This window comes from Rhopalosiphum padi, chromosome 4, assembly GCF_020882245.1.
Source record: "Rhopalosiphum padi isolate XX-2018 chromosome 4, ASM2088224v1, whole genome shotgun sequence".
In the NCBI taxonomy this organism is placed as follows: Eukaryota; Metazoa; Arthropoda; class Insecta; order Hemiptera; family Aphididae; genus Rhopalosiphum; species Rhopalosiphum padi.
This window is the reverse complement of record NC_083600.1, coordinates 17,386,220-17,405,514: the sequence shown is the minus strand read 5'-3', so window position 1 is coordinate 17,405,514 and position 19,295 is coordinate 17,386,220. Positions and strand designations below refer to the sequence as shown.

At 25.0% G+C, this 19,295-nt stretch overlaps 2 protein-coding genes across 7 annotated transcripts in view; one reads left to right on the top strand and one right to left on the bottom strand.

The window, feature by feature from the left end:
- Positions 1 to 2,609: 2,609 nt before the first annotated feature.
- LOC132929131 (uncharacterized) lies at positions 2,610 to 9,089 on the bottom strand. 3 transcript variants are annotated; one of them, XM_060994243.1, is made up of 12 exons: positions 8,727 to 9,089; positions 6,953 to 7,235; positions 6,662 to 6,886; positions 6,104 to 6,600; positions 5,577 to 6,042; positions 5,284 to 5,502; positions 5,010 to 5,225; positions 4,683 to 4,919; positions 3,708 to 3,896; positions 3,418 to 3,636; positions 3,043 to 3,342; positions 2,610 to 2,979 (listed from the first exon to the last, which is right to left on the bottom strand). In XM_060994243.1, exons 1-12 carry the CDS (start codon positions 8,731 to 8,733, stop codon positions 2,805 to 2,807), a joined length of 3,033 nt encoding a protein of 1,010 aa, XP_060850226.1. In that variant the 5' UTR covers positions 8,734 to 9,089; the 3' UTR covers positions 2,610 to 2,804. The 3 variants fall into 3 exon arrangements, with proteins under 3 accessions (XP_060850226.1, XP_060850229.1, XP_060850227.1); XM_060994246.1 differs by having other exon boundaries at positions 6,953 to 7,180; XM_060994244.1 differs by having other exon boundaries at positions 6,953 to 7,142.
- A 2,970-nt stretch (positions 9,090 to 12,059) lies between these two features.
- LOC132928997 (DNA-dependent protein kinase catalytic subunit-like) overlaps positions 12,060 to 19,295 on the top strand; it is a 31,970-nt gene continuing 24,734 nt past the window's right edge. For 2 of the 4 annotated variants that reach the window (XM_060994007.1, XM_060994005.1), the window contains exons 1-15: positions 12,068 to 12,677; positions 12,942 to 13,192; positions 13,775 to 13,950; positions 14,104 to 14,281; positions 14,360 to 14,472; positions 14,534 to 14,726; positions 14,826 to 15,067; positions 15,189 to 15,367; positions 15,428 to 15,690; positions 15,771 to 15,932; positions 17,602 to 17,717; positions 17,789 to 18,199; positions 18,271 to 18,421; positions 18,560 to 18,835; positions 19,096 to 19,206. In XM_060994007.1, coding sequence (XP_060849990.1) covers positions 13,051 to 13,192; positions 13,775 to 13,950; positions 14,104 to 14,281; positions 14,360 to 14,472; positions 14,534 to 14,726; positions 14,826 to 15,067; positions 15,189 to 15,367; positions 15,428 to 15,690; positions 15,771 to 15,932; positions 17,602 to 17,717; positions 17,789 to 18,199; positions 18,271 to 18,421; positions 18,560 to 18,835; positions 19,096 to 19,206 — 2,713 coding nt within the window. In that variant the 5' untranslated portion in view covers positions 12,068 to 12,677; positions 12,942 to 13,050. Of the gene's footprint in view, positions 12,678 to 12,941; positions 13,193 to 13,774; positions 13,951 to 14,103; positions 14,282 to 14,359; positions 14,473 to 14,533; positions 14,727 to 14,825; positions 15,068 to 15,188; positions 15,368 to 15,427; positions 15,691 to 15,770; positions 15,933 to 17,601; positions 17,718 to 17,788; positions 18,200 to 18,270; positions 18,422 to 18,559; positions 18,836 to 19,095; positions 19,207 to 19,295 lie in introns of all 4 variants that reach the window. The other 2 variants (XM_060994008.1, XM_060994006.1) reach the window with 2 other exon arrangements.

The following is a 19,295-nucleotide window of genomic DNA, read 5'->3' as shown; positions in this document are numbered from 1 at the left end:
TTAAAAAATATTAAAACGTTTAAGAAAATGTTCAAATGTTTTTTTTAACTTTACCATTTAAGATAAATTAAATTCAATCTTATTAAAAATAAAATGTATTACAAATACAATTGGTTATAATTACGTTCATTCTAAGAATTTTGTTCCAGTAAAACATTAATTCATGTTACATCTATTCTGTGCATTAATTATAGAGTTTATAATGCTTTTTTCTTATAAAACATAGTTTGCGCGTTCAAATAATATTCAATTGGCTACTGAAAACTGAATGGTTTTGTTATAAAAACATTAAAAACCTGTTTATTTATACTTTTTTTAACAGTTATTTTTAGGATTTAAAATTATAATTTCAAAAATCGCGACAAAATTATACCTATATAGGTATTTACTATTTTTACGATAAAACCACTCAGTAAGCCATGTTATTTGAACACGCAAACATGTTTTTCAAGTGATTTTTTTTCCGTGACACGTCCTCTTATTTCTTAACTAGTCTTGTTTCTCACTCCATGTATTACTCATTCTTACCATGACATTGGTCAAATAAAATATATAAACATTTAATTTGAATAAACGTTAATTTATACATAATATAACTACAAAATGTAAACAATATAACTAAGTCTTATATAGTCTTATATTAACATTAAAATGCTCTACGCCAGTGGTGGTTTTGGTTGTATTTTTTTAGTAAGACTAATTATGTATCCTCCCTGTCCCTCCTATAATAAAAAAATTAAATAGTAGAAATATAATTTAAATACATAAAAATAAATATCATATATATAAACACAAGGTGATTTTGTAAGCATGCTCACCCCATTATTATACTTAAATTATGCATACATTCAAATTCTGATTTTTACATTTTTATTAAAAAATTTTATTTTTTTATTTTTTTTTAATGACAACATAGTTTTAATGTCATATTCCAAAGCAGAATATTTTTCTGAGTATTTTGATACATAAAAATCGAATTTAGGGCGAGGAGTTTATGAATTATAAGTATTTAAAGTTTTGATGCGTGGACTGGAGTAGTACGGGTTTAACCCGCAAAATGTTTGTCCACTACTCTACTACAACATTTTAAGTGAGGCGCTGTGTCACTGTCTCACTAGCCTCACTCTTAAAAACTACTATTGTTCTACTTCTGTCTTCTAGTCGTATATAAATTATACAATAGTTATGTGATCTATTATCTATTTTAATGATGCATTTGTCGATTATGATGGCGTTCATCATTTATCATTGTTTACTTTAATAGTCATGATAACACAACAATTATTAACTAATATTTTTAAGTATTTTCGGGCTCTCAAAAATGTTTTTTCTAATTATCTTGGCCGACATATAATTTAATAGCTGACCCATGTTTTAAGTTATCCATATGCCACAAGTATAATATGTTTTTAATATAACAAGTATAGAGATACAGAATATCAGAATAATTAAATCAAAAATAAAATACATACAGAATATATTTAACAAATAATAACCTATAAATTATATACACATATTTTTTTACTGAAATAAAAACTAGTTGTTTTAAATATTTTTTTAAAAATATAAAAACCATATTTATTTATGATCTAACATTATACCCATATAAGTTATCTTCATCATACTAATACATAATAGAAATTGTACGTTCTGACTAATTAATTAAACTCTTTTATGCTTAATATTACAATAAATTTACCTATTAACCAATTTAGAAATAAGAATATAATTTAGTAAATGTCATGGGGTTTTTTTTTTAATATTTTAATTTCAAAGAAAATTATGAATATTATGAAATTTAAAATTATTTATATATTTTAAAATATTTATAGCTTGCTTTAAAATGAAAATATAAAAATACATATGAAGTTTACAAGATGATATTCTTATTATAAATTTTATAATCTTAATATAAATTATAAAGGAGTTAAATAAATTTGTCAGAACATACAATTTCTATGTTATGTATTTATAACATAGATAATGTATGCAAATTAAGTATTATTATTAGTATAATTTATCCTCTTTAGAGGACGCCATACCCGCATGTGTTTTCTCCATCTTACAAACATGGACAATTTTGGTTCAGTAGTAGTAGTTCATTTTGTGTTAGGCTTAAATATAAGAAAAAAATGTCCTATCATCAAACTTATAGGTGAGAACATTATTTGTTATATTATTTTTAATTTTTAAATGAATTATAAGCATTTTGTAATACAAATATTTTACACTCACAACTCGCTTAAAAATTAAAATACCATATAAAAAACAATGAAAGAACACAGATAATTTTTTCACCTTTAAGTTTGATAATAGAACATTTCACTCTAATATTTATGCTTAATAAACAAAATTGATCCTACAGAATAAAAGTTTGCCATGTTATACATTGTAAAACAGAAACAACACATGAGGATGTGGTGTCTTCTTAAGAGCAAAACTGTAAAAAATATATTGAGAAAAATAAAAAATCCTAAATAAATTAACTTTTATCACTTCCAAAAAAAATTCTTTGCCCTATTAATTATATTTTTAGATAACCAATTAGTTTGAATTAATGGTCACACTCTAGTACTTACTTTAAATTGTGAAATTAAATAATGCCAGAATAAACATAATATTATATAGTATTATTATAATACTTAATAATAAGTCATTATGTTTTTGTATTAAGAATTATTAAAACATTTCATATTTTATGTATGTCACTAATAAAATAATATATTGAATAATAAAAAAATAAAACATTATAAGCAAAAAAAAATTAAGATATTATATTAGGGATAATAGTAAATAAAAGTATCTTAATCATCTGTTGACTTATATTCAAATTTGTGTATATCATTTGATTGATCGTCATCAGGTAAATGGTTGTGATTCCCAGAACCGTGAAGAACAAATAGCCACTCATCATTTTCACCTTTAAACATTTCTCCTTTGGCATCACATCCATTATACTTCATAATACACTCTAAATATCTGTAATTAATTAGAATAATGGTAAATAATTATAACTTATCATGATGAAAAATACAAATTTACCTAGTTTCATCTTTTACACTGACTAAAGAAAATTTAAATCCGTTTTCATCCGAGTAAATATCATCAGAATCCTTGGACTTTTCACTAAAATTATCATTATCATCAGAATAAATATCTTCAGTAAAGTCATCATCGTCGATAGAGTTATGGTCATCATCCCAAAATTCAACATATTGCAATGGTTCACAAATAGTTTCTAACATTTCATGTGTTGTATTTTTTTTCAAAGCACTTTTTCTCCTAGCTTTTATTTTTTCACGTGCATATGACAATGATACACGTTTTTCAACACCAGGAAAGCTAATTTAATAAATGTAAACACTATCAATATTAATATATTATTATAAATAATTAATTTATCAAAATTGATCATACTTCACTAATTCTTCATCATACAATTTCTTTGGTTTACTATCATCTTCTAAACACTTCAGCATTATTTTTTCAAGAAATATAGCTGCTTGAAACTCATCATCGCCCAATGGCGGATGATTATGTTCTCCAGAAAACTCTAACATTGTAGTATCATTTTCAACTGATATTGAACCTTTAACTAAACATTTTAATTTTGTATTCATTTGACACCATGCAAATCTATAAAGAATAATATTAATAATAAAATATAAATAATAAATTATTAAATTATTCATATATTTTTATCTTACTTTCTTCCTTTCCTCATTGAATATAAAAATCCTATTTCATCTCTATATAGTGTGTATCCATCCCAAATTCCTGAAATAACTTTCACACTAACTAGTTTAACTTCCCCAAATGCTTTAGGAGGTTGTCTCGTTCTAGCCATACTACGCCATGCCATTCGATAAGGAATTTTATCAGCTACGTCAAGAAACCTATAGTACATAGAACATTTTCTTTATATCGTAATTAAGAACTTTAATACAAAATTTAAAGAAAAATTATATATGTTTAAAATTATCATGATAGGGTAGATTGAGGTTAGATTTTTTATACAAGGTATACTAAATTATGAAAGATTTTAAAAATTTGTTATAATATGTAATTTAATGAAAAATCAACATAAATTGCAATATTAAAAAATACATCAGTCATCAGGTATTTACAATTAACATAATATTTATAGTTAATAGCTTAGTTGCTGAACTAAGTAAAGCAAGACTATAATATATCAATAAGATTACTATCAATATAATATAAACTATGATATATTTTTGTTTTACTACTAATTAAGGTACCACTATACTATATATAACTGCTCCAATAAATTTTAATCCTTATTAATAAATCAAAATTTATATTTTTAAAGAAATAAAACTTTTCCCAACCAAAAACTAAATATATTTAATATTTTTTTAATTATCCTTAATTTTAATAAATCCAATTATTCTAATAACAGATGTCATCATGATTAAAATAAAACTAAAATAAATAAGCTAAATCAAAAATGACTATACTTCAATTAAAAATAAAAATCTTCTATTCAATTATGAGCATTTATCATTTGCTTTCAAATTGAATAATAATTACTTATGTAAAGCCAGATACTTAGCATGCATTTACAATGTTAATTAAAGAAAAACTTTTATTGAGCAAAGGAAAGTAAGGATTGTATTTTTAATAATGAGATAATAGATATTTAAACATATTTTAAATTAAACCTTTCAACTTCTTCATTGTAAATATCTTTGAGACCCAAGTGAAGCTCATTTCGCGCCCGTTCACATAAGGTATTAATGAATGATCGTTCTAATGGATTTCTCTTTAGATCTACTGGCGGATGGTTATGCTCTTTAGTTCTATAAATAACAAATCCATCTCCAGAAGCACGCATATATCCTCTCGAATGACATGCTTCATCAGTTGCTGTTTTTCTATTTTTGGTACATCTCACTATTCTGTAGAATTTTTCAATTAGTACATCTAATATACATTAATATTTTTATTAACAACTCAGAAGTAAAAATAATGTTTTTAGTTCTACTTACTTTCCACTGTTGGTTAATGTATCATTATGGTAATAATAACCTAGCTCATCCAAATATAAAGATGTACCACGTCGAGTACCCGGTATCACTTGGAGAGATAATAGTAATGGTGGTTCTTTTTTTAATACTGTGCTAGGTTGATTTTTTAATCTCCTTGTTCGTTGCATTCGTCTGGTAGCATTTGCATAATTAACCACAGTATTAGCAAGAGGAAAGCTAAACATTTATTATTATTATTATTTACTTTAGTTGTATTAATGTTATTTTAAATTACTTTTTTATTTCTTCTGCATAAATAGTTTTTAAGGGAGTATTTTCTTCTTGAGCCCTTTGTTTAATAGCATGCAAAAATGCTCTAGCTTGTTTTTCAGCATCACAATTAGATGATGGTAAATGATTGTGACCTCTAGATCTAATAATATTCAATGTTTTTATGTTTAAATGGGCTCGTCCTGGACATTTCTTCTTACCCCAAACAACACATCTTAAGTACCTATTAATAAACATGTATACTTAATTTAAAAATTATTAATAACATTATTTAAATTTATTCAAACTATAACTTACTTTTTATCATTTTTTTCATTTTGTATTTGATAACTATAACCCATATTATCAAAATATATTGTTGAATCAATTCGCATTTGTAAAAATCCTAATTTGCGTTCAACTTTTTTTTTCTTTTCTTGAGATGATTCACATAATTCTGGTGTCTCTAGATTAGCAGTTTCTGGAACATCAGTACTTGCATCTACATTTTCATTTTCTTCTTTGGATGTGTCTTTAATATCATCATTATTTTGAGATATGTCATCATGAACTTCATGAACTTCAGAATATTCAAGAGTAGAAGTTTGATTATTATTTAGTATATTTTCAGAAGAATTATCAATAGTTACTGGACTAGAACGATCAATAGGTAATGTTACATTTTTTTTCTCTATATTTTCTTTTAATTCAATTGTTTTAGATTTTTCATTAGGTACAAATTCAAAAAGTTGAGGTTCTTGCCATTTATTACAATAAATACAACCTAAAATAAATAAATATTATAATGAAGTAAAAAATACTTTGTTTAAAATAATAATACTTACAAAACATATTCACAGTTTTATCTTTTTCTTTTTTAATATTTTTAATGTTCTCCTTGTCATCTTTTTCATTGAAAGCTTCACTTTCAATCTCATCAGTATATTCATTACTCTCCATATCAATGTCATCAATTTCTATCACTTCCATATGATTCTCTGCATCAAACGTTATATCAGGTTTGCACTCTTGATTATGATTCTCTGCATCAACTGTTATATCAGGTTTGCACTCTTGATTATGATTCTCTGCATCAACCGTTATATCAAGTTTGCACTCTTCATTATGATTCTCTGCATCAAACGTTATATCAGGTTTGCACTCTTCATTATCGTTAGTAGTACTTTCTTCATGTGGAATATTTTTAAAATCATTTATTGCATCAATAAGTTCATTGTCTTCTATAGGAAATAGTGGGCCTTGCATTTTTTGTGGTTGGCGAAATCTCTGCATCCTTCTTGCAGTACTCGAAAAGGTAACTTTACCTCTTAGTTTTGGAGTTCTATAAAAAGTTTAGTAATTTATTATTATTATATTATCAGTTTATAATAAAATAAACTAACTTTTTTATTTCTTCATCAAAAATTGCTCTATTAGGTGTGTCCTCATTGATTGCTCTTTCTCTAATTTTCATTAAAAAGTTTCTCTTTAATAAATCTTCATCATAGTTTCTTGGCTTATGCGTGTGTGGTTCTCCTGAATGGCGAATCATGTTGTCATGATTTCTTATAACTGCTCTAGCTGGACATGGTTTCTTTTTAATACTTTTTTGTGTACATTTTAAATACCTGAATCAAAATATTAAAAATAAAACAATATTCAATTTATTTAAACATTAATTACATTGTCATTACTTTTTGTTATTTGCAATTTTATGGTTATGGTAAGCAAATCCATTTCCATCATAAAATATTGTGCAATTTGGTCGTAAACCTGGAGCAGTGCGAACTGGTGACCAAGTGGTTTGAGATTGTTCCAACTTTATTTTCGATTTAAGCCTTGTTTGTGGGCCAGATTTAGGGACTTCTCCACATTCAGGATCATCTGACATGGATATTACACATTTTGATTCATAATTGTCACTAATAGATGGTTCAGTGAATTTTAATACATTCTCATTATCACAATAATTATGGTCTAGACAATGAAATAAAAATCATATTTAAAACCTATTTATGAACTTCAATAGTTATGATTGATCTAAATAGATATATTTTTGAAAAAAATAAATTAAATTTAAGGGATGTAAACCAATGTGAATATTTGCTTACTAAACAAAAAAAAAATGTTTGTAGCATTTTCAATACAGGTAGAATACCTATATATACAATTGTGGATTTATTTATACTACATACATTTTTTTATGTCCCTAATTGTTATTTATACATTTTTCTACATGAGTATAATGTTAAGATAATAAAGACCAATAACAAAGTTGGGTCAAAAAAATTGAAATTCTATTCCATTCAACTACTATAATAAGAATATCTGAATGTCTATAAATAGTTTAACAATAAACATATTTGTGTACTATTAACTATTAGTTTATAGATTATTGATTAAGAATATTATATCAATGAATAAAAATTATTTTAATTATCTCTTAACTCTTCAATAACTATTTATTTATTATACTTAAAGTTTTAAATGGAAACAATTCTTTTTTTTTATTTTAACTCAAAAAAAAAAGTTCTTTCAATAATGTTAAATATTAATGAGTAGATACTATGGGCAAGACAGCACATTAAACTATGAATGAAACACTTTCAGTACATGTTCATGAATGATGTCTAGTGTGTTCAAACGTTAATATATTAACAAGTATATTATGGATGTTACATATAAAGTGACTTACATAACTAATGTATAAAATTCAAACACAAGGAACTCAAATGAATAGTCAATGGATTTTAAATTTAAATTATCTAATACACATAGGACACAGGATGTCTTGTAAAAAAAAAAAGTTGATTTCTTTAAGTTTCATATAGAAACTAACTCTTATTTTTAATGACAATATGCTATTGTCCAATAATACATTTATTTTTATTTTTTATCGTATATAGTATATGCTATATATTCATGAATATTTTTAAAATGTTAATACTAAAAATAAAAAATAAAAATATACACAACTGGCATATAACAGTTTACATAGTATATTATATTAGAGAAATTTCAAAATTATCACTTATAAACACCCATAAAACAATTTTAATACATGACGTCTGTCTGGTCACCCTAAATCTCGGTTTACCAATGTACATTGATATAGAATAAAGATTTTTGACAAGCATCAAAATTGGACACTTGCGTACAAAATACAAATAATTATTAAAAGTAGTAAGATCATAGTGTGGTACTGTATAAAGTATGAAATATAAAATAATATATAGGTACAAATTTAATAACATATTATACAATCTTGGAACTTGAAAATACCTTCATTGTGTATATTGTATATAATATAATATAATGATAATGGACAATAATAATATGATGATGATGATGATGATGTATATAATCATCAAATTGAATGCAAGGGAAAAGCTCACTTTTACCACCGTGTACCGATTTCACGAACAAAACGTACAGTACCCAATAGTAAAAGAACGGTACAACGCTTACCTGCCATCTTTGGTCTCTGCCCACTGAGCTACGAGGCACGAGCAACTAACGCGAGCAACATCAACCAAAAAACGGTTCAAACGACGAACGGTTTACTAATTTACAATATTGCAGATCGTACCGCGGCCAATAATTCAATCGAATTCGAATATCAACCCATATTCTATAACAATGATGGTCGAATAAGGCGAAAACTACCCGTTGTTTTTTAATAATAATATTTTCGGTTTACTTCACGGCGATAACGTCAAAACGTCATGTGTCCAGTCGGTTCACGACACGAACGCGAAATACGATTTTTAACACAAATACACAATAGATTTTAATAAACGTTTTTATATATTGTAATCATCAAAATCGGTCGTAAACACTCGTAATGCGTAATAAAAATCCCAAGGTACAGACATAGTCGCTGTGACGTCACACCATTACCGTGATATGGTAGATATGAAAAATATTCTTTTATCAACCTTAGATAATAATAATAATAATAACTAGAATAATAGCAAATTGCAAATACATACTATAGATATGAATGATACGCACGGTCTTAAAAAATAGATCTTCTAAGACCGTGGGTCCATAGAATAAGAATATGATGTAGTTATCTTAACAGAGGCGGATTGGCCAGGTGGGGCAGGCCGCCGGGGCGAACCATATAAATTTTATAAATTTTAAGCTTTAAACTAAAATAAAATAATAATGATTATCAAAATAAATCTATGTATATTATAATATTAAATGGTTATAAATAATACAAGTAGTCATTAATAAATAATAAAGAAAATATTTAATTCAACCTGTTACAATAGTATTTCTATTTATAACTTTTAATAAACGAGGTGATAACGAATAATTTTATTTAAATGCTGGTCTTTGGCTCATGGAACCGGATGGTCGCTAACGGATTATACGTAATGTTTGTGTCAGTGTTACGGTTTGTGTAGTTGTGTAAATTCATTTAGCGTGAGTCGTGAGTGAGCTATATCGCCTATATCAGAGGTATTCAAACTGTGCGTCGCGGGAGTTGTCGAAGGGAGCCGCGTCATATAATTGAAAACCAATAAATATTTTAAAATATTTTTACGAAAAACGTTTATTATTATCATTGAGGCACACCGTTTGGGAAACGTTGAATTGTCTACAGTCTACACTCTACAACAATCATTCACTAAATATAGCTTTAATTGGTCGCGTAAGTCTTAAAACTTGAGCCACGATTTGAACATATTATGAAGCATAAGCAAGCGCATCCATCTCACTAAACATCTAGTAAAAAGTAATATTGATTATTTAATATTATTGTTATTTTATTGAGTTATATTTCCTAAGACTAAACATAAAATATTTTGTTATATATTTTTTTACAATAACTACTTATTTATAATTTTTTTATATATGTAATATGGTAAATAAATAATTAGTATAAAATATAAATTACATTCATATAAACATTGATTTTTTTGTCATTTTTAATTTGGGAGCCGTCAACATTTTGTGAAGACTCAAAGGAGCCTTGGGATGAAAAAGTTTGAATACCTCTGGCCTATATCATTCACAAATAACCATAATTTTGTTTTTACACGTGTACAGAACTACCGATTGCTAAGTGACGAACTGACGACTGATGACTGTGCCACACTGCTACTCAAGTACAAACCACTACAAACGACCTGCAACTGATCAAGAGCGGTTTAAACAACTTTCTGCTCCTATGCCTAATTAAATTTACCACCCCTATCCTAAAAAAAACTTATATTACTAAATATCCACTTTCTAATATGGTTAAGGAATTTAATCTTTCTTGCAACATGTTGATCGTAAATAATTTTTCATTCTGTTTAAAACGGAAAACGAACGTTCAGTGGTACAGTTAGTAGCTGGTGTTGTTCAATGGGTAATAATTTCAATAATATATTATAATATATGACGTATAGTGTATACTGTATTGTATTTATAAATACAATTTAAAAAAATTATACCTAAAAATATTTTGAAAATTAAATTATGTGAAGAAAATACTAAAATACGTCTATTTAATTTTTAATAAAAAAATATTACATATTTTAAATCTCCCTAATATTATTAGTAGACTATACTAAATAAACTATATCGCCTGATAATTTTTTACTAATAAATGGACTAATTTTATACATAAAAAAAACCTACGAAAATATTCAAGACAAATTATATAAAAGGTTTAGTGGTGGCTTAACACAATAACGGACACTATATATGAATATTTGACAGCTATTGCTCATACAATCACACAATAAAACTATTTTAATTTTTTTTTGTAACATTGAAAACGTTATTCAATATACAAAAATAAATCCATGTCTTTTTAATGTTTTTGATTATTACGCTTTTGATCAAGGTTTTCAAAAACGTTATTTTTCTATATTGATTCCAAATATTCAATTTTAATTTTTTTTTCTAACAAAACTTTTATTACATACTAGTCCAAACATTATTTAAAAATATTCATAATCTGATTTTTTAAGAATGAATTTATTTTTTAGTGTTAAGACAAGAGTAACTTGAAACATACAAAAACATGTATAATTTTTTTATGATTATAATGTTTATATGTTGTTAAAGAAGATGCTCTATAAGTTTTTTTATGTTCATATATTATTAAAGCAATTGCTACAATTTTTTTTTCTATGTTAAACTACTTAACTTTATTAGAGAAAGTAAAAAAATTATGTTACAAATTTACAATAACGAGAATGTTTTTTATTTAATATTAATATTTAGGTTACCTGGTTACCTATTAACTTCTTTAGGTTATCATAATATGTACTAAGATGTTTTTAAAAACCTTATTTGAGGCCAAGTAAAACGTATGGTAGATTGGTAGATTAAATGGTCAAAAACATTAAAAAAACTTTACTGTTCCATGTCACCCGACTCACCCGAAACTCAATGTGATGACTTGGATCATCCACTTTTTATATTTTTTTAACCAAGTTATGGTTAAATTTTATTTTATTTTTTTATGCAAATATATTCATTTATACTGTGAGCCTATACTAGATTTTTTTCAAATTAAAATCAATTTAAAATCAATTTAAAAAATTAAAAGGTTTTTTAAGGGTTTAAGGTTTAAAATAAAAATAACGCACTGATCTACACAGTACACTTTCTCACACTACTACAACTGTAGTATAGACTATAGATATCTGTGATGGCGCCATATTGTTTTATGCACAAACCACGATTAAAGATAACAAACCTATAAATATGAATGGCTGCTATAGGTAGCGCCACATTATAGTTTATGGCGTTTATGTCACGACTCACGATGGATATTGGATAAGGAGTAGGGATAACCGAGTAACCGACACTCGAATCATAAGCATTTCTAATTCTAACCGTGATCATAAAAATACATTGTGATTTGTGAATAGTGAATACTGAATTGAATTGTGATAATATAATATTATTCTTCAAAATGGCGATAAAATACTGAGGACTGATGATCGTTAAATGTTTATTGTATAATACAGTGATTTGTTTACTGTGCCAGCGTGAACTGAGTGACGAAGTTACTCTATAGTCTATTGCAGTTACTCGTTTTCTGGACGTTTTATATTTATTGAATAGTGCCTACCTCGTTTCTTCAGTTTTTTAGTTTTTATTTAATAAATTAAACATAAAATCAAATTTTATGATACCGTATCAATACAATTGGGGTTATAGAACTAAAACCAAAGTAGTATTTTTTATTCACATTGAAATCTAACTTATAATTATAATGATCTAGCTAGCTTTTTATTTTTTTTATTAATATTTACTAATGTTTACTATGTAATATATATAATTTGTCCCATTTATAAAGTATAAAACTTGGGCCGCGTGTGTCTTGTAGCAATTAGATTTGTCAAATGTAAAATATGCATTATGTATATAAAATTCTAGAATTCGCATATTTCAATAATTGTATAGGTAACTATCCAAATATTTATCAATTGCACCAATTATGACACTAGGATAAATTCATACTATTAAATATTTAGGTCGTGTAACGTAACTTAAATAATATAACATTGATATATTTTGTTTATACACAATAATATGAAGTTAGTAAATAATATATAGGTTTTTTTAAGTATGTTATAAAATGTGAATGATTGGTATATAATATAATATAATAATTTTGATATTTAAAATATATTATAAATGCCTTATTTCCTTATTTTTATTTTACAGAATATGAAGTTTTAAACTTAACAACATTGTGATTTTTTGAACAGTCACAAGTCTAGTATGTGAACATTTTTGGAACTTATTTATAATTTGTATAATCATTTTATACAGAATGTCCACTGTTAAATCATGTTTGTGTACACTACACACTGATATTGCACAAAATGGTAGTAATTTGGATGTTCAAGCTGCCCAACAGCGCATTTTTCAGATAAATCAGTATTTCAAAAGTGACATCACATTTATCGAATCTGGTGATTTATTAAAATATCTACAATATAAATTATATTGGAAAAACACGATTATAATTTTTCAACAATACAATTTTAAAGGAGGGTTGACTATCATTTTTGAGTTAACAATTAATTATTAAAAAATTATTAAGCATTTAGGTTGATTCAAATTTTTTTTTTAAATTATTATTTATATAAAATTAGAATTTTTTTGTCAAGTACCCATTTTAAAAATGTTGCTGACAGAGTATTATACTTATACTTGATATATTTATATTTACTTATATTATTATTTGGTTCTTAAGATCTATTAAAAAATAAAAATATAATTTAAATTATGTATAAACTATTTACAGTAAAAAGTTATAAAATTACCATCAAATTATTTGATAAGTAACAGTAATTTATAACTTTAAATTGAATAATTCCTTAACAATGTATTTAATCTAAAGTTTGAATAAATTCACCTTTTAGGTATATTAAACTATGTTAACTCTTATTTAAATTCAGTACTTAATAAACCTACCCAACTAATAGTTATTAATAATATATAAATGCAATTAAAAATAATCTTGTTTATTATATGTATTTATCTGTGTTTAGAGTTAGCTCTCAAAATTTTATTTGCGGATGATAAAGGAATTATATGTTTTGCAAAATCGATCATCAGCTTAGATCCAATAAATACTAAAATAATTACAGTTGATATTCTGTTCTTATTTCAACAGTTAATTGAGTCATTTCCTATGTATATTGTAAATTACATAAAATCAATAATGGTAAATACAAATATACCTAATACTATTGTAACCAATTTGATACACATATTATGTACTTATATAAGTGTTCTATATTTTTTTGTTTTTTAAAATAATATAGTGAATGGTATTGAATTTAAAAAATAATATTAAATAAGTACTTGTTTATTTTAGAATTTATGTAATCTATCCACCATAACTTATAAAAAAAATGCAGACTTAAGTATAAGAACTTACCAATTATATGAAAAACTATTAGAGACAAAGCATTTCAGTGATCAAATTGAAATTAATAAAATAGTTGAACACTTAAATAATCAAGTTTCGTTAGGTGACAAAATACCCTCTACAGGTAATTTTTTTATCATTAATTAAAATAATAAATGCCTAATAAAATGTATAATAACACATTTATACTAATCATTTTTAGCCCGCCAGCATATATATAATCTATTTGGTGTAATTGCTCAACATCATCCTATGTACTTAAAAGATTATGAAGATAAACTCATGAATCTGTTTTGTTATGAACTCCAAAGTCAAGTTAATATTATTTTTATCATTATTATTCTAATAAAAAATTGTATAATGTATAATTTTACAGATAGATATAAGGGAGACAAATTTAAAAAAATTTTTACCTCCCGTGGCTGTAGGATGTTTAAATGGATTGACAGGATTTTTAAATAATTTTGCTGACCATATCAAAACTCGTGATTATTGTCTACGATTATATGAAATATTAAAAAAATTAATTGGAATTGTTGAAGAGAATAAAAGACATGTTATTAATCGAAGTATTATACTAATAATAATTTTTTTTATTAGTATTAATAATAAATAAAGTCTATTATTTGTTATAACTATTAAATAAAAACAATATATATTATTTTCAGCTGGTCTAAATTTATTTCAAAAACATATTCAATTATTTTTAAAGTTAGTATTTCAAAATTCAACTGAAGTTATGTGGTTTCAAAAAAAACTTTGGGATTGGAGTTTATTGCCAAATATAGAAGATAAAAAAATTGGATTATCTTCTTTTGAAATTTTTCATAAAGGCGCTTCAATAGAATTTTCAAGACAAAATAAAATAATTGAATCAAATATCAGTAATATTCAACAAGAAATAATAAAAGTATAAATAAATAAATAATGTAATTTGTGTAAATGCTATTTTAAACAAATTTATGTTATTTTATTCCACTACACTGTACTCTGTATACTCTTTAAATTTATACTCAACTTTTATATTTTAGAATATGATTATGTTTTTACAATTAAAGTTATGTGATATCAAATTAAATTATCAAGAACATGCTGTAGTAGTAAGAAGTATTGGCTGGTTAGCCGAACCATGCAATAATCTTTTGGGAGAAAAATATTTAGTTGAAATATTTAATATTTTTTCATTACAAGCTGAAGAAAAATATTTAAAGTATATTTTTTATTCGAACTATTTATGAAAACTTAATTACCCTAATTTATTTTTATTTAGTTGTCCAATGGGAAAAAAAACTTATGATCCAAATGCAGCTAATTATTTAAATTCATTGTCATTGATTATAAGAAATATTAAATCTTTAAACACTGATCAATTTTTATTTATTCAAAAATTAAGCATTTATTGTTTTAATGATTTTATATCTGCTCAATCAAAATCTGAATGGCAAGACAATATTAGTAATGCTATAATTATTTCAATATACTGTCTAGCATTATCACATGGAAACATTTTGGATAAGTACTTAAAACAATTATGTAAGTTTTGTTTTTTTTTATATATATTATACTTCTATTCCATTTATTCATTATTGAAAAGAAATAATTTGTTTTTATAGTTTATATGGGATTAATAAAATCTTGTTCACATCGTGCAGCTATTGATGCTGAAATAGTAGAAAAATATACTGGGCATGTATTAATTAAAAGCACTAATTATGTTTCACTTTGGATATCACTATTAAAAGCACATCAATGTCATTTATTCGATTTATATTTAAGTAAGAAATTTTTAATTTTATACTTTATAAATAGAGTCTAACAAAAAAAAAAAAAAAATAGCACATTTACCTTTTTTAAGTTTAACATTGAATTAAAGTTAACAAACAACTACTTTCTAAGATTCAAGTATTGATTAAAATTATAATTATTAGTAAACATTAATTTTTTTTTAAATAATATATTTGTACCAAGGGCACATCTAAGTTATTCTTGTGAATTTCTATTTTTTTTCAAACCATGTACTTCATACATTTTTTAAACAACATTTATTTTATTTTACATTAGTAGTTATTTTCTTGACTTAATTAAAAATTAAAATTAAATAAATTCATTTTAATCAGTAACAAAAAAAATTAAATACTATATCAATATACATTTTAATTAAATACAATAAGATAAAATATCTTAAATTGTGCATTGTTTTTAAAATAATTTGACTTAATATTTAATTTTCTATTTGGTACTTTCCTGTTATACGAGACTACGGCTATTTTCGCGACTACCTCCCAAGACTACCTCCATTATATAAGACTACCATGCTTGTTTTGTGAAACCCATGTGAAACACCACAATCCTGTTATCTAAGACTACCAAAATTTGCACACTTTCCTATTATCACAGACTACCTTAGTTTTATTTAATATTTATATTTGTATAATGCACCTGCATATTCAATTCTTTGATATTTTTTTAATCAGTAGGTATTGTTGGGATGGCTATATTCGAATTATATATACAAAATAAAGAATTTAAATACCCAGTAATAATTTGTAATGTATAATGTGTACCTATGTATTACACAACACGCGCTACATATATGGCATACGGTCACTAAAAACAATATAATAATAATTATAATAAATACAAAAATAATAGTGGTAAAAAATGGTAAATCCACAAATAAAATAATAAATAATGATTGCCACATTTACGAATTATATATAAAAAAAAATGTAATAATATTAGTGTCATATAATCATTTTAGATGTTTTTACATCAAAAAACTTTTGTATCAAATTGTTCTCTATTTTGAATATTGATGTGTTAAAATGGCTGTAACATAAATTTTGAATCACCCTGTGTATATATATATAATAATACTATAATAGATAATATAATAATTGTGAATTGCTACGCTAGAACGCAGCGCGTGGATATCATACAGCTAATTGTGGTAGTCGCGATAAAGGAGGTAATCTTGGGTGGTAGTCACGAAAATAGCTGTAGTCTCGTATAACAGGAAAGTACCTTCTATTTTATTGGCAATCTACACTATATTTTTATTAAATACTTAGATTAGAAAAGCCTTATAATTTTTTAGGACTATCTTTTTTCATTATTCAATTTAATATATAAAAGATTAGAACTGCCAAAATCAGTCTATGTCTCGGAAATAAAATACATTTTTTAACAAATATTTCGTTTATTATTTTCTTTTCTCATTTATCCATAGGGAATAGGTTGTAGATATCAACCATGTTTGGTGTTCAAATGATTAAATTATCTTTTGAATAAAATATTTTTTAAATGGTTGTTTTTATCAAACATAGCAACTTCTGAAAATTTAAATGTAAATTGTATCTGAAAAAATTGATTGACCTTAATTTCTTAGCAAGATATTTTTATGGTAGATTTTTGAAAAAAAAATTATTCATATTTTTTTTACAGATATACCAATAATAGTAAAATCTACACTTGAAAAATCACTGATGTGTAGTTTTATGTCCAGTGTCTTGAAAATAATAAAAAAATTAGATTTATCTACAAATAAATCTTCAGATGAAGTAAACATAGTGTAACATTTCAATTTTAACTCTAGATATTTATTTATGGTTTATTTATTATTATTTTTTAGTTGGAAGTTGAGTATATTGCTAGAAAACCCGCAGACATTACAGCATTGGTTAATTTAGTTGAAATCTACAGTGATATATTGCATAACCTTGAACTTGATATTGAATCTGCATCTTCATGGTTGCCTTATACCCTTAATGTTATTATCAATCATTCTATTGAATATCCAACTATTAGTTCATTGTATAGAATATTAGCTGTTATTTTTCAAGAGTTAGATTGGCGCACATTTTTGGAAAAAATTAATAATAATAGTATTAAAGAAAAAATTATAGAATATGTGAATTGTGTTATGGTATATGCACATACATTTAAAGGAGATTTACAGTATTGCTGTCTTAATATGTTTATGTGTTTACCTTCTACTATTGTTAAAGAAATATTTAATACTCAGATAGTGGAAGTTGTAAAAGTAATTATATATATTAAATAATAAGTTAAAAAAATCATAATTCATTATTTTTTTATAACTTTTTTTTTAAGTCTACATTAATAGTGGGTTCAATATTTTTACCTATGGCAAAAAGTGCAGTAAATGCTCTTAAAAGATGGCAACAAGATTTATCAAAGAGTGAAATGGATCAACTTTTAAAATGTATCATGCCGTATCTTGATTTGTTACTTAGAACTAAAGGTTTGATTCTAATCCTCAATATATTATTTCATAATTTTAAAATACTACTGCATTATCTTATTACTATTCTATAAAATGACAAATTAATTTACATGACTTGTAGTAAACATATATATTTATCCTAATAAATTTGTTTAGGATATGATAACGAAGTTGAATTAAATAATTTAGTACTAGATCAAATGCAAGTACAAGATAATAGAAAAAGGACATTACTTAAACAAGATAAATTAATTATGAAACCAGAGACTGAATTAGAGATTGTCCAAATTCAAATTCTTGAATATTTATCTCGATTGGATATGTCTACTTGTTTAGAACTTCTGGGAGACCCAGATAGACTTATAAACTATCCACGCAATATAATAAATTACAAATTATCATTTAATGATTGTAAAATAAACATTTCTTTTGGTGAGTTATTTTTTCAAAACATTATACAACTATTATACTCTGGCCTCACAAAAAAATCAACACTTCGAGCATATAAATAGACTACAGAGAGTCAGCGACGTTATATGTATGTGAAATTTGTGGGGAAACGCTTGAGTTTTTACACATTTTTGTCACTACTCCGGTGCATTCTTTCGTGGGCTGGAGTATAGATATTAAATACCTACTGGCTACTATAATTATATCTAATAAAAAATGTTTGTATAATTTAATTTATTTAGATCATCTTCTTCCTAGAATATTAGAGCTATGCCAATATTGTAGCAATCGTCAAATTCGATTTACTGCATGTGAGATTTTTCATGCCTACATTATACTTTATCTTGGAAATAGTAAGCTTTTAATGTTAATACTCTTAAACGACAGTGGCACCGAATTACTTTTTGTTAGGTTGTGCTAACACAAATTTTAACCATCCACC

Bases quoted from the DNA above. Each gene is read 5' to 3' on its own strand.
- LOC132929131 (XM_060994243.1), bottom strand. The intron at 6,887-6,952 runs GTAATGACAATG...ATTTTGATTCAG, and splicing joins AAAATTGCAAATAACAAAAA to GTATTTAAAATGTACACAAA. The intron at 3,343-3,417 runs GTATGATCAATT...TTATTAAATTAG, and splicing joins TATGATGAAGAATTAGTGAA to CTTTCCTGGTGTTGAAAAAC.